General features: G+C 31.8%; 1 protein-coding gene across 1 annotated transcript; it reads right to left on the bottom strand.

The window, feature by feature from the left end:
• Nucleotides 1–8,119: 8,119 nt before the first annotated feature.
• Nucleotides 8,120–11,919, bottom strand: LOC105792110 (FAM10 family protein At4g22670). The gene is made up of 11 exons (XM_012620515.2): nucleotides 11,701–11,919; nucleotides 11,569–11,620; nucleotides 11,335–11,487; nucleotides 11,167–11,254; nucleotides 11,007–11,087; nucleotides 10,799–10,863; nucleotides 10,391–10,531; nucleotides 9,976–10,092; nucleotides 9,701–9,892; nucleotides 9,424–9,481; nucleotides 8,120–8,432 (listed from the first exon to the last, which is right to left on the bottom strand). Exons 1-11 carry the CDS (start codon nucleotides 11,808–11,810, stop codon nucleotides 8,335–8,337), a joined length of 1,155 nt encoding a protein of 384 aa, XP_012475969.1. The 5' UTR covers nucleotides 11,811–11,919; the 3' UTR covers nucleotides 8,120–8,334.
• Nucleotides 11,920–24,675: the final 12,756 nt, after the last annotated feature.

The following is a 24,675-nucleotide window of genomic DNA, read 5'->3' as shown; positions in this document are numbered from 1 at the left end:
TCATCTATTTAGAAAATTAGTTCGTAACATGAAAAGCCTTCAAGAAATGGCTTGAATGTAAAAAATAGTTTACGGAACATGTGTTTTCCCTCAAGTAAATGATGCCCAAAATATTCTAGAATTGTTTTCCATTTCAACAACTATAACAAGATTGTTGTTGGACTATATCTAACCACTTAAATATATCATCATAAGATCTATCTCAATCTCCAAATAGCCCTGCAATTACCTTTTGCCTCACTATCCATGCTTTCCAGTATTATAAAAAAATGATAAGTGAAAAGAATCTTGAATATTAAAACTGAAACGAATATCACTAAATTTGCTTTGACCAGCCTAATGATACAGTCACGGATGGTGCACATGTGCGGACCATTATATTTACGAATTTTCTAGATATTTTTCTTATTTATATGTGATGCTTGGATCTTTCACTTGCGATCATCACGGAATATTATGCATTTGCTCACATAGAAAATCAAAGTAAATTCAACAAATTTATAATGTACTAAGGGCATGTTCTGAGGTGCTTAAAAAAAGTACTTTTGACCAAAACTACTTTTGGAATAAAAGCTGTGTTAAATAAGTTGTTTTTTGCTAAAATTTTTAGCTTTAACACTTCTGAAAGGAGAAGCTAAAATTTTTAGTTTTTCCTCTCCCAAAAGCACTTTTAGTGCTTAATTACTTTTTCACCCACCCCAATAACATAGTAATTTCCTTTTTTCTTGGTACTTAATTACAAATGTGTTAAAATCATTAATTAAAAATAAAAAATATTTTTTTAAAAATACTAATTACAAATACTTAATGGTTATATTTAAATATTTAAAATATAGTTTATATATTCTAATTAAATTTTATAAATAATTAATATTTATTGCTTAATAATATTTAAAATTTATATTTCATATATTAAAATATTAACAACAAGTTATAATAAGTTTTTTATATTTTTACTAAGAGATAACAATATTAACTAATTTAAATATTATTTAAATGCATATTTGTTACTTGATAATAACATGTCTAAATTGGACATTTTATTTCTCAAAAGTACTTTTTGATAGCAATGCTAAACACTCAAATTTTAAACCAAACTTTTCAAAAGCACTTCTCAAAAACACTTTTCAAAAGCACATTTCAAAAGCATTGACAAACTAGCCCTAACTATCTAATATTGTAGTCCTTGATTTTTCTAACTACATCATCTTTCAATAAAAATTGTCGGAAAAGAACTCGCTAGTATATTCAACTGGACAAAAATTCAAATCCAACATTTCATGGGCATATTTGGGAAATTCATGCCCATGAACTGCATCAATGTAGATGGCCTGTAACAACATGACGATTGATATGTAAGAATGTTATGCCTTAGTGGGACAACAATTTGTGAAATGTCCTCCTCCTTGGAATCAATGTCATATTCGGCTTTAGCTTCGACTTCAGGTTCAATGGAATATATGATTTCACCATCATCATCATCATCATCATCATCATCATCATCATCATCATCATATTCCAGATCTGGCAAAGCATCAAATGAATACTCCATCTTACCAAAAGTAGACAACTCAACTTCATTTTGGACTTCTCTAATCAAAGAATGTCTTCTACTAGAGGTTGTAAGCATCTCCAAATTATTGTGTTGCGATTGGCTAGAATTTGCCCTACAGTGATGAATCAACCAACATTTGGTACAACTCTTGCATTATATACATTGTCGAGTCTTAAGTATTTATCTCTAAAAAAGTTGAGGTTGAGAAAATTTTCGACTTATATTGTACCATTGAGACCATCAATACACTTGGATTATAAAAAATTTTGTATCCATCATGAACATATTTGAGCTTTGCTAATAGTTCGATTACAAGATTACGACATTGTTGTGTCCAAATACCATCATATTGGCAACATAATCATCATTTAAAGACATTGCATAATACTTAGCACCTCTTCTACAAGTCCTCATAAATCTATAATTTAGAAAAGATATTCTTATAGTATTTTCAGCCTAAATTTTTGAAAGAGTCCTCATTTTCATGTCCTCCAACATTATATATTCTTAAACATCATCTTAAAATGAGATTCGATTGAAATATGATGCATATCTCATTAAAATAATTTATCCATTCAAATGGATTAAACCGATTAGTCGGTTCACCATCTTGTCATTTAAGGCAATAATTAAATTAAATCGCTAACATTACAAACAATTCTAATGAATTTAATAATCCTTAATAACAAAGCATCCAACAAAAATAACAATGATTTATTACTATGACAAACAAAAAGTAACATAATATTAACAACAAAAACAATTATTTAGTATCAAGAGATTATTAGTTTACTATACAAAATGCAGAATTTTAACAACTTATAAGAATTTTAATAACACTAATAACACTTACATGATAAAATGGTTTGTAATAAATTTTCAGAATAATTGGAATGGGTTTAGGTTTGTAAAATCTAACAGTAAATTTTAAGATGTTAAAAATCGATAGTAAAATTAATGAAGGGTATGTTGAACTCATATAGTAAAAGTTGCATAAGTAAAATATGAATATTGAAATCGATATTTACAAGTATGAAAATCAAATTATATTAAGTTAAATCTATAATAAATAAGTATAACATCTTTAAGGAAATCGTGAAAATTAGTAAAATAACTTTTGAAAACAATGAAAATCTAACAATAATTTTATGTAATAAATAAGACTATGTGACCAAATTAATTATTTTATTTTGGATCATACCGAAGTTTGGGTTCTTTGGCTTCTACACACTATAGTTTCAAACCTGAATTTGCCATGTACCATAATATCCTGAAGGACATGTATTATATTTTTTGGATTCTATACACACTTGCGTATTAAAGGATTAAATTTCATCCTCCTTCAAAAAAGAAATGAATTTCCAGTCATTAGTTGCGGTTCAGATCACCTTATCGAAGGGCTGACAGCTTGGGATAATCCAAAACATATTCATCCTCTGAATGGGTTTGTTTTAATTATAAAAATGGCCCTTTCTTACAGTCATCTCAATTTCACTCAAAATTCAACACTATGATCACCTTATGATGCATATTCAGTTTGTTTGATAATGATGTGCATTTTATATACACATACTATAAATATAATATTTAGATGAGAAAATTAGAGGCATTTTCATGGTGGTCAAAAATTATTTGTTCATACAACTCATTTAAGCTCAAATTTTTGAACATCTCTATTTGAATTTAATATATTCTTATCGAAGATGTATGAGTACTAATTATATATATTTATATGAGAGGATTAGACATAGTTATAATGCTCCTTATTTGACTTGTATTTCTTGACTTAGGTGGGTATAGTTGAAAGTGGATTCTTTTTATTCAATAGATCAATTTTAGATTTCATTTTGCATCTAAATACAAAATCTTAATTTAACTATGATTATTATGTGTAATAATAAAATATATTATACATCTTAAGAAAAAACTTAAGTAACGAATATATTGATAATATAAAAGAAATTGTGATTTCCTTTTCCTAGTTCCATTTAACCTTTTAGCACATAAATTAATTGTTAAATCATGCTTGGTAATCATCCGGCCTAAACCACATAGTTGGAATTTAAATTAAATAATAAAAGAATAAATTTTAATTATAAAATATTAATCTTAATATTAATTTTTTTTTTAAAATATTTTATACTATATGAATAGTGATAGGGATGAAAAATTTTAGAACTACATGCAGATTGATGTAATCCAACCTATGAACAAACATATTCAAGTTTTTGTGTGATAAATATTTTATTATGTATACATTAAAAATTAAGTTAAATCAAGAAAAATATTATAGAGAAAAAAAGGCAAGATATAATGTATGAATTATTTAAAATAAAATTGAAAAGAAATTTAAAAAATATAAACAAGTATTAAACAATTATGCGTACATGCATACAATTGATACGCACTTTTCCCTAAAAAGAAATTAAGAAAAAAAAAAAGGGATAGGGAACCAAACTTGCTAAAATCGTGGGTGTTAAATTAATATGGCAATGTGGCATGGAAATGCAACATTACAAGATGATGATGGTCACCATTTCACCAACACATTTCAGAGTTTTGCTTTGGTGATCTCACAACAATCAATTAAAAACCAATCAATCCAACTACATTAAAGTTCTGTCATCTCAAGAATATATCTAAACCAGGGCTGATTTTTAGAGAAATCAAAGTAAAAATAAGAATTTAATTAATATTTTCAAAAATTTTAAGAGATTTAATAAAAATTTCATAAATTTTATGGGACTTGATTAAAATTTTTAAGAATTCTAAAGAGAATAATTTTTTTTTAAAAATTTTGAAGAGATTGAATCTTCCCGACACTCATTAAGTTCTGCCCTAAAATTTAAAATAAAGACATAAAATATGAATTAGAGTTGTCCAAAAGCCTCAACCAAGTAGGCCTGGCTGAAGGATTAGACTTGAAAATGGATTTTTTTTTTATATCCCCAGCCTAATGGTGGATTTAAATATTTTTAATTTAAATTTAATTATAAAATATATTTTGAATTTTTATTAATATTGTGAACAAAAAAAGGGACTTATGGGTCAGTTTGATTCAAAAACAGATTTGGGCTTTAATTTTTTGTAAATTAAACTATGACCCAACTTGATCTCTAGATGCATAAATTATGAATCTTAAAAGAAAATATAATTTTGACGTAATCATATTTTTGGATTTTTTTGTAAAAAGAAGAAACGAAGTGGTGAACCATTAAAGTATTAGGTAGAAAACATTTGAAAAATCATAGTTAGTGAGGTAATAGGAGCAAGGTATTGCTTGTAGAACCCATAACTGTAGCTGTTGTGAGTTCATCATCACTTCAACGACCCTAGCTTTAGTCATATTCATAGTATAATACTTAGATCACATTCTCTAATATTCAATATACTTGTCATTTATTCATTGCATGTTCCTTTCACGGTTTTCCACTAATAAAAAAAGAATTTGTATATAATCTGTTTTAATTATTAGAATTTTGTTGTGTACAATTTCCATTACAAATGTATAATAATAGTATTAGTATCTATAATCATTTAATTCCAACCTTTTAGTGACTTCAAGTTTAATAATTATGAAATGGACATTTATCTTTTAAAATACTCATTAGTAATTATTTACACGTGGCTATATTTTATATAATCCCACTTGTGTGTTGTTGAACATCAAAAAAAAAAAAAAGGATACATGCGCATCATAATGGCATGAACACTATAAGGCATAGCTTAAAGCGACTCAGGAACTACCAAATGGATGGTAATTCAAAAACATTGTGATTACTATTCTCCATGGGAATAATGATGTTAAAACTATTATTATTCTAATGAAAAAAGAAAGGGGTAAGTTCCAGTTACATACTTTATGAGTAATGCAGTCGTCATTAAATAAAACGAATAATAATGCTTAATTAGGGAAAGCCAAACTATCCACAAAGTTCCAAAAATATGAGACTTATTCCAATTAACAAAATCCAATGACTTCAATTTAGATTTCAACATCAATAACCAAACTGTAATCTCTTTATTAGAAATAATTATAGAAAATCGCAGAGAAAAAAAGAAGGGAATTTGGTCAAGAATAATATAAGTTGATAGTTAGAAATGGAATTCCCTCATAAATAGTGGTGTAATGACAAGACATTCCAAAGATAGAATTTCTTGATGGATCTATATGTATAACTCCAACAGTCTCTTTTGTGTTATAAGCCAACATTTGAATAATGGGTCTAACCTAAGATAAAAGAGTCTGGTAGGGAAATAAATCGGGGGATTTTGATAAGGGTTTGAAGATGATTCATACTTTATCTTACTCTTGGTTTATATTTTTTCTTTTTTCTTTTAATTTGGATGGAAGCATGTGAGAAATAACCATGTTGCAGGGCGCTGATTGGTGGGGGGAATGAGTTTTGTTGATGATGGGTCATTTTCCTTCTCATCTATGAGGCCTAATTGGGACGTGAGTGAGTCAAGAGATTTAGGTTGTTGCAGATGGTAACTAATATTTCAGGCAAGACTTAGCTTCTTTTGCTTTACCGGTGAATGATTAATCACAGGTTAAGATTTTTTTTGTTTTCATATATTATGATACCAATTATACCAACTTTTTAAAAATATAATTTATTTTTATTTTATTCATCAATAATATATTACGATTTAAAATATAGGTGATCACTTATATCTTAAGATCAACTTTAGTACGAAACTCAAAATTTTTCTGACATCCTCCTCTACTCTAACAAAAGTCTATTATCCTCAATAACACATTGGTAATATCCCAAAATTGATTTTGGTACCAAAAGCCATAATTTACACTAATCTATAAGTATTGTTAGCTTTGACCTATTGAAGCTCACAATTTTGCCCATAAAACACCTCACAAAGTAAAAGTGATGTGAACACTTCTATCTCAGAATTTAGAACACAGTGGATATACAATTCATTGTCCCTATCTAAAAATTATGATATTTTTTTGATAAATAAAGAGAGAATTTAATCAAACATATTACTCACAACAGACACTAGGCCAAGTCCTGAACAGTCTTCAGTTATGATACTTTGTGATATTTTTCAAGTGGCCGGCTAAAGCTTAGTTTAGGTGGGCAGTACGTTTACCTCCGGTGAGGTTAAAAATAGCGGTGGTGGTAAAATTAGTTATTGTAACAGTGAGATTGGCTACTGTAACGGTGAGATTAGAAACAACAATGGAGTATTTGTTTGGATTCAAACGCAACTGTAGCAGTGAGATGGAAATAGAAAATAACTATTAAGGACATTAAATTAGAAATGATATATAATAGAAGTTTTTTACATTATTTTACCTTTACAAAATTATTAAAAATACATAAATTTATAAATTTATTTAATAAAATATGTTTATTAAAATGTTTATTTTTAATTAATTAATATTAATTTTATAATCGTAATACATATAATTACTATTTTTTTTAAAAAAATAAGCAATACAAACATACATTAGATACAAGGTTAAAATTATAAATAAATAAAAAACAATTTGATTGGGGTTGCTTTTTTTTCATTGGAGCTTAGAAAATTAGAGTTTCAGTGAGATGAAGCTTTCCAAACGTGTCTCACTATAGGTGTGAAAAGGCATTATTCCTTAAGATTTCATCACCCTAGTATTAATTGGTGATCCAAAAAAAAAACCTGAGAAGCGGAAACCGTAGCAGCTGAGTTAGCTTCCGTATAGATGTGTCTGAAATGAGCGTTCCAATCTCTGTTACTTAGTTGATTGATATGTCGGATCACAGCCAAATTACTATGCTCAGCATTGTGGTCCTAAATCATGTTGATTGCCTCGTTGTTATCACTCTACAGCCGATCCAACACCAATGAACCCGTATCCGAGGGCCATTTTCGTCTTTAATTATGCCTCCAGCTGCTGGGATGAGTTCGCCACGTGTACAGGCACCATCAACCATGGAAGGGCACTTCTCAATTATGATCTTTCTTACTCTATTAAATTAATTTTCAGACAAGATAGTTATGTGGGGTTAAAAAAGGAAGAATGTCAACAAATCATTGAATTTTTTTTATGCTGATATGATTACGATTTCACTTGTAAGAAAAAAATGTGTATATTAAAAATTAATTAGAGTTCAATATAATATATACCAGAAAAGCATAAAAAGCTATCATTATTATTACATTATATCATGTATCCAATTTACACTTTTTTAAACCCAAATTAATTCAAAGAGAGCAGTCAAATTTCAACCCTAACAATAACCTATGTCTCTCCTATTTGTAATTAATTCCAGCCCGTTGGCTAAAATAATATTTCAACCTAAGAAAATAAAATAAAATAGTAAATCTACTCAATCCATCCACCTATTTACACGCAATAATCACAAGACTGGCCGTTGAGTGCACCAATATCACCTGTGCTATTCATTTTTCTTAACTTTGTTTGCAATAAAAGGAACCACCTAGAACCTTCCCCTTCGTTTTTTCCAGTCTATTTCACATAATAACAGTCTGATTGAATCAAACCAAATGATGCAAGATTTCTGAACATTCACATGAAAATAAAGGAATACCCATGCATTTTTATAAAATGGTGGAGATTTTTCTTTTCTTTTTCTTTTACTTATTTAAACAAACCGAAAGAGTACAAAATCCTACAACCTATGAAGCAAATTACCAACATAGCCATAATGCGCATAGATTCACTAACAATTTTTACGAAATATTGTTTCTTTCAGATGAACACAACCCCCCCCCCCCCCAAAACAAATGACACCAATCTGGCATGCTACTTTTTACTTGGGACCTGCAAATTTGCTCATCATCTTTGCAATTACAGGAGCCACCTTGGGATTTGCTTGATGCTTTGCAAGATTAGCAGGATTCTTCATTACTGCAAAGCCATTTACAATAACATCAAAAGCACCATTAGACATTGCAAACTGTCACATGCACTCGTATAAGTTCTTATGCAATCAAAACCATAAATTTTCTGAATTAATACAAATCGTTTGCTAATCCTTATTGCATTGCACGCTTAAAGAACCTAAATTATGTTTGACTAAAAGAATAAACAGTCAGATTAACTCAACAATGTCATTTGAAAGAACACAAAGTGTGCAACAAAAAGGTCTTCCAAATACTGTGGAGAGTGTCAATCTAAGCACACAGGTCAGCAAATTGATGTCACCTAAGGAGAAGATAACAATGTGAAACCATTCATTCTTTAGTTTCCATGTAGTATAGAAACTAGTCATTTGATACAAACAACCAAGATGATGGATCATCAATGCCTAAAGATAGGGCATTGTAACAATAAAATGGAAACTATGCAAATTACCAAAAGCATTAAAGAACATGCATAAACTGAAACAATCAGGACAAAACTGCAGGAGTGACAACTTCTCTACTAAGTTACAACGAACTTTCCAAGAAATATATGTTTAAGATGTATAAAACTAGCTATCAATTCCGTAATGGACTAACCAAGTTTTCCACTACTAAAAATATATCACCAAGTAGATAAGGTCAAGATATAATTATTTTACTACAGCATACCAGAACATATTATACAAACCCACAGCGCATGTGATTATCTCAATAAAACCTCAGCCAAACTATATGGAGTTCCCTTTTAGGAGACCAATTATGCACTGCATCCTTACAGAATAATGTATTTGCTAAACACTACCAAGTATAAAATCCTAAGAGCAGCTAAAATATGTTTTCGAGTTTTCTTAGCAAGCATAGTCCTAGTTCATCAAAAGCAACTATAGTAGAAGGATGAAAATGATGAAACACTCCATAAATTGCAGATCTAGGAGAGGAAAGAAATAAAAGAGCGACCACAAGAATAAAAGAAGCAAACATAGTAAAATGCCTACCATCTTGAAGAGCAGCCATGACTTCTGGATCACTAAATGCTGCCATCAATTCGGGATCCTGATGAAAATATCAGGAACCACATAAAAAAAACAAGTTTCCAAATAACAATTGTTGACATCTTCCGAGTATTTAGCAAGCAATATAGAAGTGGCAAATATATATCTTGCAGTCATCCCAACCTAAAACTATGTGTAGAAAATAAATTGCAATAGCATATATATATTCATGATAGAATTGATTGCTATGAAAGAAAAAAGCAAGTTCAATAACACTTACACTCAATATCTTGCTAAAATCAACATTTCCAGGCATGCCACCCGGCATGCCTCCAGGCATACCTCCAGGCATACCTCCAGGCATACCTCCGGGAAAACCCCCAGGCATTCCACCTGGAAACCCACCAGGCATGCCTCCAGGTTTTCGACTGGAGGATGATTGCTCCTGCTTCTTCGCCTTCTCATATTCAGCCTTGAGAACAATATGAAATGTAATCGAAGTCAAAAAATAATAATGAAGTAAAATTATAACGGGATGAAAAAGCATTAAATTACCTGAGCTTGAGCACGACGACGACGTCTCTCACGCTCAATCTTTCTATCTTCTCTCTCTTTGTGCAATCTATCATATTTCCTACGGTGTTCCTCAATACGGTGTGCGTTGGGTTCAACCTGTTTAATCAATGAAATCGATGTGATCCGTCAAAGTAGGAATTACACCCAACAACAGTGGTCTTGTCACTCATATATAGTGATGCAGGTACAGCCAAAAAATACTAACATTGGTGGCAGAGAATTACACTCACATATAGTGATGCAATAATTCAGATGTACAAAATGACCAAATTGTGTCAAATTATGCTTAAAATCACATGACATGCTCTGGTCTTTGAAATCTCATCTCTTCAATTATACTGCATGGACTGAAACTTTCAAAGGGAAGGGTGAAAAAGGACAGATAAGAGCAAACCTTCTTAAGCCAATTTTTTATTTCCTCATCATAATCCAGCTTTGATGCCATGTGTAGGTCCTTGGCAGCATCTTCCCATTGACCGAGCATTGCACGTGCAATGCCACGAGACTTGTAGCCCTTAGCAGAATCTGGGTTTATCTGCAAGACATGAATGAGGATAATTAAAATTATTTCCTACTCAAATACGGCCTTGCTATTTCCAGGAAAACCCTAAAACAAGATGAAACCATATTGAACACAATATGTTCAGCAGAAATCCCTTACATATATTGCCTTGAATGAACCAATAATCCAAGACACACAGTTAACGAAGTTCATGATTACCATTAATTATTTTATCATACAAGCAAGTAAAAAAACCAGATCAATACTAAGCTAAACATATATATACATATACACACAAACCTCCAAAGCAGCATTGGCATCTCGAATAGCAGCATTGGGCTTTTTCATCTTAATGTAAACACTGGCTGAAAGGAGAAAAAAGACCACGAAGCAACTGAATCATTCTATCAAATATAAGAATCATTCTAAAAAAGATAAGGAATGCATGTCAACAAAAAAAAATACTAGTGGAAAGGGAGAATATAAGGCTAAACTAAGAAATGCTAACCTCGTGTGCCATACATGATTGCCGAAGTCGGATTCAGCAAAATCGCCTGTGTCAGGTTCTCAATAGCTTCCTCAAACTTCCCTGCATTACAATGATTTAGCATAATACAAACTCAAACAAATAAAAATAAGTAAATAAATGGTAAGTTGTGATTATTTACCTTCAGAAATGGCATCCATGGCTTTGGCCTTAGCTGAATGGGAAGCATCAAGGTTATCATCGGTAACCTCCACAGAAGGGTCTCCCATCTACGAGCACCAAAAACAACACAATGAGAAATAACTTAAAAGAAATTAAAACAGAAATTAATAGAAAGATAAGATAATACCTTCTGTGGAGGCTCATTATCAGGCTCAACCGTGTCACCTTCGAGCTCGATATCCGATTCGATAATCTCATCTTCCTCTTCCTCTTCTTCTATATTAATTTTCACTCCTGCATCCGCAAGCTCCTCGTCGCTTTCCTCCACCACATAACTCTTCTATAAACCAAAATCCTCATTTAGATTAGTGAAGTTAGTAGAAGGGGAAGGAGAGAAATGTGAGAGTTGATTAGTGATTACCGATTTGGAGTCGGCGGCGGTGTCAGCCGAGGATGGGATCTTAGCTCCGAGACTGATAAACGGAGAAGGCATTAGTTGTTATTAACGAGTGAAATAGAAAGAGGGAGAGAGAGGTTGAAAATTAAAAATTACCTTTGGAGATAGTCGCGGAAGAAGGAGAGGGAAGGATCATCAAGAATGGAAGGACTAGATTTGCAGAGTTGGATGAACTTCTTCAACTCGTTCAGTTTCGCCGCATCCATGGTGTAGAATGACTGGAGAGTGGGTTTCTAGAGAGATTGCTTGCTTAGGGGTTTTTGTTTTGAATTAATAAAAATTGGAGCAATCGCCACAACACAGAAATTAATAAATAAAACAATAATGCAATGGGAGATCATCAGACGCGTTTCTTCTAGTACCTTCTACTAGGGATCGCCTTTGTTTTTTCATTTTTTATTTACAAATACAATTATAAACCAATTAATTATTTTCAGATCAAACATAATTAAAAAACTACTTTTGAGGCAACATAAGCTACATTTTAATAACAATGGAAGCATATCATGATAGATTGATACTTTAACTTGTGCTGTTATTAATGTTATTTTTATATTTCGTACAAAGCAACCAATTCGAGTAGTTTCATTTATTTAAGATTACTATAAAACTTAGTATGAGATAATAAAAAAAACTTAAAAGCACTACATTAAAAATAAACGTTCATTTAAAGTAACCTTAAAAAGGAGAACTAGATAGAATTATGTTAAGATGGGATTTTCGGGAGGTAATTTTAGGTCTCCATTTAACTAAGGATAAGGGCTTAATCTATTCTTGTTGGGAAGTCAAGCACATATGGGGTGATCTTCTTTTTGGTAAAAAAGAAGACAACAAAAACATTTTAACTAGAGGCCATGCGCAATCTTCCTACCCATTGTCATCATCATGCAATAATATGTTGAATTTACTAAGGCAATTGTTATTATAAGTATTTATTAAAAACTTTATTCAGTAAGGTTATTTGGGAAGAGTGAGGTAAATAATTACGTTAGGTTCAGGTTGTAATTATCATTATGAATGTTGAGTGTATTGAACTTGTATCAACTGTTGTATCCATAAATTGTTTAACAGATTCATTCTTTGATCATGGCTTTGCAGAGGTAGGATTATTTAATTCAAACTACGTCAACAGTTTTAGACTACTATTATTCTTTTACTTTCTTGTTTCAACTTTACAACACAGTTTTGTCCCAACATCTATTCAACAACAAATTGAAACAATGGCAATCCAATGTGCTTTTTAATTAATATTAGAGCATGACTTCATACATAGTTCAAAGAGATTTTGAGCTTAATTTGTTGTGATGGAGGCAATAAAAGAATAGAGTCAAGTACTCATTGTAACATTTTTACCTGACTCGATTCATCAAGTCCGAATATCAAATGTTACAACGCACAAACACTTTGCAAAACATTTTAAACAATTGGCGTGTAATATCTTTTTCAACATAGTTTGTATTGTTTTTTAATATTATTCTTTTTATTAAGAAAATATCAAATAATTACAACAATGTTTAAAACAGTATACAACATTTTAAATCATATTAATAATAGACTCTTTAAAGCGTAGCTTACTATACACCCTACTCTTAAGATGTTCCTTGTATGCATAATAATCAGCTCATTGTTTCCAAGGCGTACTCCTGACTTGTCCCTCCTGGCGCACTCATTCATATAGCAACACCTGAAATAAGAATAAGCACTCGTAAGTTCAAGAGAACTTAATGAGCTTTAATACAGGATATCTTGGTGGGTAATTTCATAATATTGGATATATGCCTATACGCCATGTCGTTTCTATTTTGGGTGGACACTTTCATAAATCGGACTTGCACTTATACACCAACTATCATACTTAATGTATCAACTTCCACTTCACTACTTGGTTGACTTCAGATCTTATTAGACAATATTCTATTATCTTTTTTTTTCAAAGGAATATCTCTACAGAGCTCACTTCCTACGAATTTTCTCTTCAAACCAACACTTAATATATTTTTCCAAAATGGTTGTTCATAGATACAATTCACGGGCGAATACTTACTTCCTGGATTCATGTTTGGCTAATTCTCATGCTGAGTTTGATATTATCAATCTATCAATCAAATCATATCCCAATTCAAAACCCAACCCATGCTCATATTGATAACGAACTATCTAGATCATTTAGAAAAATTCCACATATATTTGTTACAAGACACAATAATACCCAAGACGAAAAACAGCTCAAGTTCCATAAAATCCCAGAATGAGACATGACACTATTCAAATATAGCGGATACTAGATAACGCATATTTCAACCCTACATAGCTCAAACAAACTCAAATCGAAAAATACTTATATCTCTCATAATTACGAATACACTCATATTCGAAATTAGCAATCTACTATGGCAGATACCCTCTTTCAAAATAGAAATACATATTTTCTTTCAGGAAACTTCCCTTAAGACTCATTCGACTACACCACCAAACTAATCAAACAACATTAACTTCATACATATCATATCCTTATCATAAAATTATCTATCAAAGAACTCTCAGAACGTACCCAAAACTTACCACAAAGGCGAATAACCATATTCTACCACACAAACATCACCGAGTACGCCAATGAGACAATACAAAACTTGCCATAATTTCCATATAGAATACGCCACAAAGGCTTAGCAGATCACACCGCACAGGCAACATACAGAATCACGTGTTTACTATCCCAGCAGACTTTCATAGAAGGTGTCACGAGTTTCTCCCTCATGGACTTATGCATATCTTCATGTCATGATCTGCCAGTCCGGTTTACATATTACCAAAGGCATCACCGTGAATATTCTTACTATCATATCATGCCATGGGTCTCAACTACATGGAGTTACACCTCCTCATGTCGTGATCTTCCAGTCCAGTCTTCATCTTACTGGAAACAACACCATGAGTGGTTTCGTATCACACAATTCCATGGGTCTCAGCCACACGGTCTTACATTTATTTTCATATTGTGATCTGCCAATCTGGTTAGTAACTTAACTACCCTCCTAGAGGCATCACAAGGGATGTTTTGCTCAGAAGTTACCCAAATTTATTTGCATAGTTGACTGATTCGTACTCTCTTATATTAGACTTTACCTACATACTTAACACTCAATTTCCCATTCAGAAAATATTTTATACATATCATTATTGCGTATGTAGCATATTTACTCTGCTTCACACACTTACTAGTTATCATTATGCATATGTAACAGCCTGATTTTCAATGAAGACGGAACAGTGGTTCGAGACAACAAATTTTCATCGTGTTGACTCGTAAATATTATTTTTAGAATATTTATAGAGTCATTAGAGTCATATTAAAATTTAGTTTAGCAATATTAAAGATTAGGTAGTTAATTAAAGAAAAATGGCTAAATTGAAAAAGGTACAAAACATGCAAATTAAAGCAAATAGGTGATGAAATGGTTTAATTAATATTGAAGGAAGGACTTAGGTAATAATTATGCCTAAAGTAATATAGTGGGGAGGCATGTTAATGCAAAATAATAAAAATAAAGTAATTATAATGGCAAAATTGTAAATTACTTGAAATTAAAACAAAACAAATTGAAATTTTAAAGCTTCCTATGCATTCTTCTTCAAAATTTGGCCGAAACCACCATAGGAGGGACTCTATGTCGGTTTCTTCATTTTTGTTTCATATGAGTTTAATTTTTACCCGTTTCTTGCAATTTTTATGTTTTTGAGATCGTTGCAACTAGGTCTAGCTAGCCGTTACCTTCGTTTTCAATTCTGATAAAAATTTTGGAAGTTTTCATTGATTAATATTAAGTTTTTTTTTTATGAATACTAGGTATTTGGAGCCTTTATTATGCTATTTGATGAATTTATGAAGAGATTTTTGTTAAATCTTAATTTTAGGATTGAATTATGAATATGTCAAAATATTAGGGTTTGATAGTGAATTTGACGTGTTATTAGGGGCTGTTTGAAGGCTTATAATATTTGGCTAAATTATTGATTTGAGAAAATTAGTTAATTTGATGAATTTATAATTTAAGGGACTAAATAGTAAAAATTGTTAAAGTTTGGGGTAATTGTGTAATTTTAAATAATAAAAGGGCATTAATTGTAAAATGGATTTGAAATGAAATATATGCTAATAATTAAGGGATTTTACATTATAGATCAAGAATCCGTAAATATCCAGGGAAAAGGAAAATTAACGGAGTGTCCCTAAACTTCTACAATTTCTATGATTCAGTCCAGGTAAGTTCGTTACATGGTCACTATAAATTTTATTGAATATTCCACACTATTCATTATTCGTCAAATTATGGATTTTATTGACTTATGCTTACCGAAATAAAAATACGGTGATTATTCAAGCTAAATGCCTAGTAGGCTTTATGCCAGTGATTATTCAGGCTAAGTGCTTAGCAGATTTTGTGCTGGTGATTATTCAGGCTAAATGCCTAGCAAGCTTTATGCCGGTGATTATTCGGGCTAAGTGCCTAGTAGGCTTTGTGCCTGTGATTTTTCGGCCTTTGTGCCTAGCAGGCTGTGTGCCGGTGTATTGGAAGTTGCATTTAATTGAATATTTTTTGGTGAATTATTAAATGAAATTTATATCGAACTTACTAAGCTTGTTGATGCTTATTAGTTTGATTTATTCTTGTAAGACTTTTGGAATCATTACTTTAATTGGACCGACTCGGAAGCTAGCACACTATCATCAACATCTCGGTAGTCATTTTGGTTCTTAATGTTGGTTTAAGTGGCATGTATTAGGAAAGGGTCTATAGTACTTGAATATTTTGTATGGTTGTAAATATGGGAAGTAATTTACTATACTTGTTTTTAGTAAAAATAGTTGAACTAGTGTGCTTAATTAGGTAGACCTTTTTGGAACATATATATGAAGAAATTGTATAAATCTTTTGGTGTCAAATGATGATGATTGAATATTTCAAGTATACTAAGTGAATTAGCTTGGTTATAAGTAGTTATGATGCTTAATTTTGATAAGTGCTTAGTATGTTTGAATATATGGTAAATTGGTATTTGGTTGTGAATGACATTTATGAATATTAATGTTAGTAGTTGAATGACATGATTTGCACCATTTAGTATGTTTTGGTAAGGAAATTCAATAGTAAGTATTGATGAAAATATGTTTAGAAGTTAGTGAATATGATTTACATGTTTTCATTTGAGGTGCTTAAGGGCATACTGGTTGTATGTTCTTATACCATGATTGATTAGCTAAAATATGCATGATCTTGGAGCCTTATTATAGCATGTATATATTTAAAATTTTGGTTGTCGGTGCATGCCAAAATGGGTGAGAAAAATGGCTTGTAAAATGGCCTATTTTTGTCCACATGGGTAGAGACACGAGCGTGTGTCTCAGCCATGTATGACACACGGCCAGGTGACACGGTCGTGTGTCCCTTGTAGTTTTAAAAAAGGTTGTTGATGGGTGTCGAATCCACCAATATAAACCTACGCCTTAAATTGCAAATTATGCAGTATAGGGAGTAGGGTCGATCCCTCAGAGACTGGTTTACTATAAATTGTTGCTCTCTTGACCAGAGTTATGTCGGGGCAGCTGTCGTGCCCAAGAAATTTGGGGGGATAAAATTTGAAGACCTGAAATAAATAGAAAACTAACGTAAAAAGTAAAAGTTGAAAACAGAATAATAAAAACAGTTAAATAAATATGAAGAAATTTTAATTAGAATAAGCTCAACTTTAGGCACGAATTTTCCTCGTCTTTGAATCGATCCTCGAAATTAGATGAACTTCTCTTTTCCAATAAGCTAGTTATAGCTACCAAGGACGCCTCGGACACCAACTCTTCCTTGTGTAAATTAGTTATGGAACGTCCAATAACTAACCCTTACCGATCGAACAACCACGAAACGTTCGTGATTTAGAACTCCGGCAGCTTTGCGTTCTAGAAGAGCCTAGCTCGAACCAATGCCCTCAACCGCGTGGGACATTTAAATCCAGTTACAACTTCCCTTGACGGAACCAAACAACAATCTCCACTTGGCACGCCAATGTGTTCACAGAAAACCGATTAGAAACGTTCCTTTCGGAATTCCCACTGTACGTCCAATCACACTAAATCAAATGACGTCTTTTTTGACTTAGTATTGATCTGACTTTGTGAGTTGACAAAATCATACTCTTAATCCGGAGAAGTAATAAGTATTGAAATTTTAGGAGTTAAATGGCTCGGGTTCATAACTCACGGGTTTTGACGAGACTAATTTCGGCCTAAAGCTGAAAATGGGTTTTGTTGGCTAAGGTTTGGGGCATGTTTGTATTGGAATAATTAAATAAGATAAAATAAATGAAAAAAAATGAAAGTGAGTGATGAAGGTGACGCAAGGTTGGAAATTAATTGCTGACAAAAAAAAGGAAAGAAAAGATTGAATTACAAGAGATAAAAGCTTAATTTAAAAACGAAATGATTAAAAACTTGATAGAAAATTTTATGAAAAACTTTAAAAAGAACTTGCTGCAAAACTTGATAAAAAACTTGGTAATTAAAAACTTGATAAAAGAACTAGATGAAAAGTACTTGAAGAAAGAAAAACACTTAATGAAAGACTTAATTCAAAGCTTGCTTTATGAATTGATGAATTGATGAACAATGTAGCCTCTATTTATACTAGTGGCTTTACTAAATTAGGAGTCAACTGTCATAGAAAATTAAGGAAAATATTCTATGATATAGAAAAAATCCCAACATAATCTCCCACTAAGTCAACAAAAATTTCAGCTACTTAATCCTGGAAAAATTCTGCTTTGGTCCTCCTTCTTTGCTTCTTTCTTCAATCTAGCCCAATTGTTTCATTTTTCTTCTTTTTAGCCCCAAATTGTATTCCTGCACAAAATTCAATATTAACATGGGAAAATTAGTGGTGCACTCTCATAAATTAACCAATTTAATTACATAAAATATATAACTTTAGCATTTAATCAAATCCCCCCTACTTAGCTTATGCTAGTCCTCGAGCATTTTGTATGTATCCGCAAAAAGAAAAAAAATTTCTCCAAAATAGGACTTGATCACCATGGTTTGCACAATTCAAAGTTTAATCCTAGCACATTAGCATCTCAAATAACCTAGCCTAAGAAGTAAGTAAATATATTTTGAAATTATTAGAGCTTGATAGGCCTACCCCTAATGTATTTTTTATTTAATATAAACTTTTTCTTTTACTTAGGACATTTTCGAATTTTTTTACTCGAGACATAATGACAGCCCAAGCACCATGTTCCGGTTACTCAATTCGGAAGTCTCTAAACGGGTTATTTCGTCCTACTTGTGATAGCTTGTTAGCGGAGTGAGTGTAAAGAAATTAGACAGTCACACAAACCTTTTTACGTGAGATATAATGACAACCCAAGCACCACATTTCAGTTACTTGGTCCGGTGTACAGCTCCAATTTTTCACTCTTAACATTCGTATCAGAGGAGTATACAATTTTTTTTATTGAAAGATGAATATAAGGTAGGCAGTCAAGCAAACTCATAATTCCTAAAAATTTCTTACCCACTAAGTTTAGGTTATTTGGAAAGTTTATGTGTAAAGAACTAAATAGCTAAATAGGTCAAACTATAAGTGTACCGTCCTATCTTATCAAAATAAAAATTTACCTTTTACCGAAAACATGCAAAAATAGCGAAAACAGATAGGCAAATTTAGAATCAATTTATGTTTCCCTCCCCCTACTTATTTTACATTGTCCTAATGTAATTAAAATAATATTAAAGGATATAAACTAAAAGTAAGTAAGTAAAAGAAGAAAAATAAACTCCCCATGTATTTCAACGTCATGGAGGGTGGTCTCGTAGGTGTGTCCACGGTGTTAAATGGTGGGTAGGTGGATTGGGCCTTGGCTGAAATTAAAGGAATTTTATGGGTTTACATGTGGAATTTAATTTTGCCTTGGAATCTTTCTTGCAAAAACAAAAATGAAAATAAAATAAAATAGTAAAAATAAATAATAATAATAATAATAATAGGAAAATTAAAATATATTTTTTTCAAATTTAGTAGCTAAGCTATAAACTCGAGAAATAAATTATTAAAAACCAAGATTACGAGATTTGGTAAAACAGTCGTGATAAATGCACCAAATAAGTTCCCAGGAAAGAGAGGTGAGTCACAATGGACATTCTTAAGTACCAAGTCTTTCCTTAGACAGAACTAATCCTTAATTCATTTTCTATTTTACCAAAAATTTTATTTGCATAAAGGAAAAGAAAATTTGGGTTGCCTCCCAACAGCGCTTTGTTTAACGTCGTTAAGCGTGACAACCTGTTATTCAAGCTCTAGGCCCCTCGAGAATAATCTCTTCAACTGTGTTTGTTTAAAATTCTCGTAAAAGGGTTTCAGCCATTGACCATTCTCTTTAAAGCACTTCCGGGTTTCTTCGCTTTGAATTTCCACAGCTAATCGCTTGAGCATTTGACTGATGAAGGGAAGTGGAAAATGGTCTTTTCGGGTAGCTGAATTCAACTTCCTATAATCGATGCAAACCCTCCATGCATTCTGGACTCGGATAGGGTCTAGCTCTCCTGATGAGTTTTTCACCACTGTCACACCAGTTTTCTTGTGCACGACATGAACCGGGCTAACCCAATCACTGTCGGAGATCGGGTCTATCATTCCAGCATCTAATAGTTTTTGGATCTCCTTCTTTACTACTTCCATCATGGGTGGATTAAGGCGTCTTTGAGCATCTCTCTTTGGTTTAATGTTTGACACTATCACTGGTAAAGTGTCTTCCTTTCCCAAAAAGATGTACTTAAGGTGGTCTGGTAATGCATCAAGCTCCAAGGTTGGTGGCTGCAAAATCGAAGGCAACATTTTAGTTTAGGAAGGTAATAGTTCAAATTGGTTACCTCGATTCGTCATCAATGGTTACGTCTCCAAGTGTTTGAAAATTTCTCGCAACGGATCTGTAACAGCCCGATTTTGAGTCTAGTCGGAACAGTGGTTTTGGGACCACAAATTCGACGAGGAAAATGTAATAGCCTGAATTTTCAGAGGTGTCAGAACGGTGATTCGAGAGCACTAAATTCGAAAAATGGGTAGAAAATATTATTAATTTAGTGAGTATAAGTTAAATGTGAAGTTAGAAAATTTTTTGAAATAGTGAATAGTGTACTAGAAATAAATATTAAAATAATTAGAATCGAAAATGAGGTATCGAGACCTCAGAGATTTTTAACCTAGCCATAAATATTTTTATAAATATTTATGGAGTGTTAAAAAGTTAGTATTAAAGTTTCGTTAAGAAATTTTAAAGTTCCGATAATTAATTGAACAAAAAGGACTAAATTGTAACAAATGCAAAATTTTGGGAAATGATTAAATAGCTTAAATGATAAAAGGAAGAGGGCTTAAAAGGCAAATAGACCCAAAGTCTATTTGGGCTGGACGGCAAAGGCATGAAATCAGCAACAAAGTCAGGAGAATTAAGGGCAAATTTGGAATATTGCAAAATTTACTTAATAAAGTTAGGACCAAAGTGGAATTATCTAGATTTCTCTTTATTTTTCTACATTCTCATCAGCTAAAACACCATAGAAGGGTTTCCTTAAGCTGGTTCTTCATATTTTTACTGCAAGTAAGTTCAATTCTTGATTATTTCTTGAAATTTTTGTGTTTTTGTGACTTTTACAACTAGGCCCACTTGTTGTATTCATTAGTTTTTGATTCTATGAAAGAAGTTGAAAGTTTCTATGAATGCATGTTGGAAGTATATGATGATTTAGCATGGAATTAGAGTTTTAAATTGTTCATATGCTGGTTTTATCAAAAGAATTGAATAGAAAGTGAATGTTTGAGACCTAATAGTAAAAGAGTTTGAAGTTAGGGTTATATGTGGAAATTATGAATTTCAATAGTTGTGAAATAACTTATAATGTCTAGGAAAAGTATTAATTGAGAAAATTAGATTAATTGAGGGGTTAATTGAGAAAGGACCGAATTGCATAAACTGTGAAATTTGGGGCAAAATGGAAATCAACATTTTGCACTAAAGCGGTTGTGGACAGCAGCAGTAGTATAACTTTGAAAAATCACCAAAAATTGTAGGAATTGAATTATAGGGTGAATAAAATATTAAATTAAAGCTTATTGAGTTTAGTTTCTCATAGAAGAAACGGTGTAAGCAATAGAATTGTAAATCATGAGACATAACAAATTTTGTGAGACAATGTTAGAATGATTTTGGGTTCCCCTGTTCTAACTTTGAAAAATAATCAAAAATTCAAGAAAAATAATTATGAGTTATAATTTATATGCTTAGAATCCTTAATGAATCTATTTTCAAAGGAAATAAACAGAAACATCATCCGAATTCTTTACAATTAGATAATTCATTTTTAGTGAAGAGTGGTCGGAGCTGTCAGACAGCGAAACAGGGGAAATTTTAAAGAATAAACTATACTAATTGGCTGAACGAAAAATTCTAAAAATTTTATGGTAAGAATATATGTGAGTATAGTTTTAGGGAAAATTAATGGATCTTAATTTGGAGCTCTGTAGCTCCGGATAAAAATAATTTAGTGACTCTGACACGGATAAACAACTTTGAATATACATGTAAGTGAATAGTGAAATTATAGTTAATGTTGTTTAAGTGTGTTATTTACATTAAGGATGTGGAATGGAGAGGAGGAGGAGGAAAATTGAGAAATATATGAATGATTTGTGTATAATTGGTCAAATGCTTGATTATAATTGATAAATGATGAAATAGAAATGATGCTTATATTTGTGTATTATTGGTCATGGTTTAAGCTCATGTGTGAAAATAAAGTTTCATAGTATATGTGTATGGTACATTCGGTATATGATTTGGCATGAAATAATGTCATGAATAATTTATGAATTAACACATGTTGGTAAGCGTGGTACATGAAGAAATGTTGTGCTCATCCATGCTTATAATACTTATGCTATATGTTTATTTGGCTAAGATATTTGGTATACATGCTTAGGTTTTGGCTAAGTTGTGGTTGGATTATGCCACGTTAAACCTAAAATTTATGCATTGAAATGGTAAGTGCCTAAATGGAAATATGCTTGTGATCATGAAAGGGGTAGTAAGGTTTAAATTATGAAATCACTAGTGAAATGGTTTATTATGTGATTATTTCCAAAAAGAATTATGTTTCAATACACTAGCTTGCGACTATGGTTGAATGACATGTTTATGTCTTGTGTGATATGCATAGGAAACGAGTGTGGAAAGGTAATGAAATAGTAAGTTTATACAACTGAATTTTTATGATTAATTGTTAATGTGGGAATAATATATTGTATTAATTCGTATATTGTTGTTGAATTATGATTATGGTAAAAATGTGAAAATCAATTTGTAAGTTCAAATTAAGGAATACGCAGGATTGAGTACGTGCGTTCAGTAGCCAGTGATGAATTAATGAATAAGTCCATGGTGAATCCATGGCAAAGTGTGTAAAGTAGGCATGGTATTTCAATAAAGAAAACCATACTGAGTTGTAAAAAGTAGGTATGATATTTCAATAAAGAAAACTATACTGAGTTGTGAAAAGTAGGTATGGTATTTCAATAAAGAAAACCATACTGAGTGTTGAAAAAGTAAGTATGGTATTTCAATAAAGAAAACCATACTGAGTGTTGAAAAAGTAGGTATGGTATTTCAGTAAAGAAAACCATACTGAGTTATAGTATTGTAAAAAGATTCAAGCAAATCTTGGCACTGGGCAAACGATATACTCAAATCCGTAAGACGATCCTTAATTTGACAAGTATTTGTAGTGCAATTGAAGGTAAATGTTGGAAAATAAGTTGACATCTGATATTGAGCTCGATTGACTAAATTCATTATTTGAGATTGTGGTTGGCAGGAAATATTGCATTATATATATTGTGAAGAATTATAAAAGCATGTTAATAATTTGAAAATTTTAATTTGGATGAAATTTTATAACTCGATTCAATACATTTACAAATGTATGTGTTCTGGTAATGCCTCGTACCCTATTCCGGTGTCAAATACGGGTAAGGGGTGTTACAGGATCTCCTATAATTGATAATTCCTCGAGACGACTTAAAACATCCATGTCAATGCTTCTGTAAAGGATATTTTCCAACTCATTAAAGTCATGATATTCAAGATATGTTTGAGTTAAACAATTTATAATATCAATGCTAGAAATATTTGATAGTGAGTTAGGATGACCCATAGCTTCGTAGACATTGAATTTCACGATTTCACCGTCAAACTCCATTGTCAGTGTTCTACTTCGAACGTCAATTTTTGCACTTGCAGTACTTAGAAACGGCCTTCCAAGCAAAATGTCAGATGAATTAGTTGAGTTATCGTCTTCCATATTAATAATGTAGAAATCTGCAGGGAAAATTAATTCATTAACTTTAACAATGACGTCTTCAAGTAACCCTTCGGGATATACGACTGACCTGTCAGCCTACTGGATTATTACTCCTGTCTCTTTTAAAGGACCCGCGTTAATCAACTTATAAATAGGATAAGGCATAACATTAATGGAAGCCCCTAAATCACACATGGCTTTCTTAATGCCTACATTACCTATCTCACAGAAAATAGCAAACATACGTTGGTCATTGTATTTGGGCGGAATCTTCTTTTGCAGTACTGCAGAGACATTTTCTCCTACATTTACTCTTTCGTTACCTATTAACCTCCTCTTGCTAGTACACAATTCTTTGAGGAATTTTGCATATCGAGGGATTTGTTTGATAGCGTCGAGCAAAGGGATATTTACCTCTACCTTCTTGAATGTTTCGAGGATTTCTTTTTCTTCCTTTTTTTTCTTATCCTTTGCAAGCCTCCCTGGAAAAGGAGGTGGCATCACGAATGGTTTCCAAATTTCTGATTCTGGTCTGGCTGTTGGATCAGAGATTTGTTTTTCCCGTTCATTGCCTTGCCCATGACTTTTGTCTGGAACTGTTTCCAGAACTTTTCCGCTACGAAGAGTTATTGCACTTACATTCTGCCTAGGATTAACTGCCATTGAGA

This window comes from Gossypium raimondii, chromosome 8 (assembly GCF_025698545.1).
Source record: "Gossypium raimondii isolate GPD5lz chromosome 8, ASM2569854v1, whole genome shotgun sequence".
NCBI lineage: Eukaryota > Viridiplantae > Streptophyta > Magnoliopsida > Malvales > Malvaceae > Gossypium > Gossypium raimondii.
Note: the sequence above shows the minus strand (reverse complement) of the source record. Positions and strands in the feature narration are given on the sequence as shown.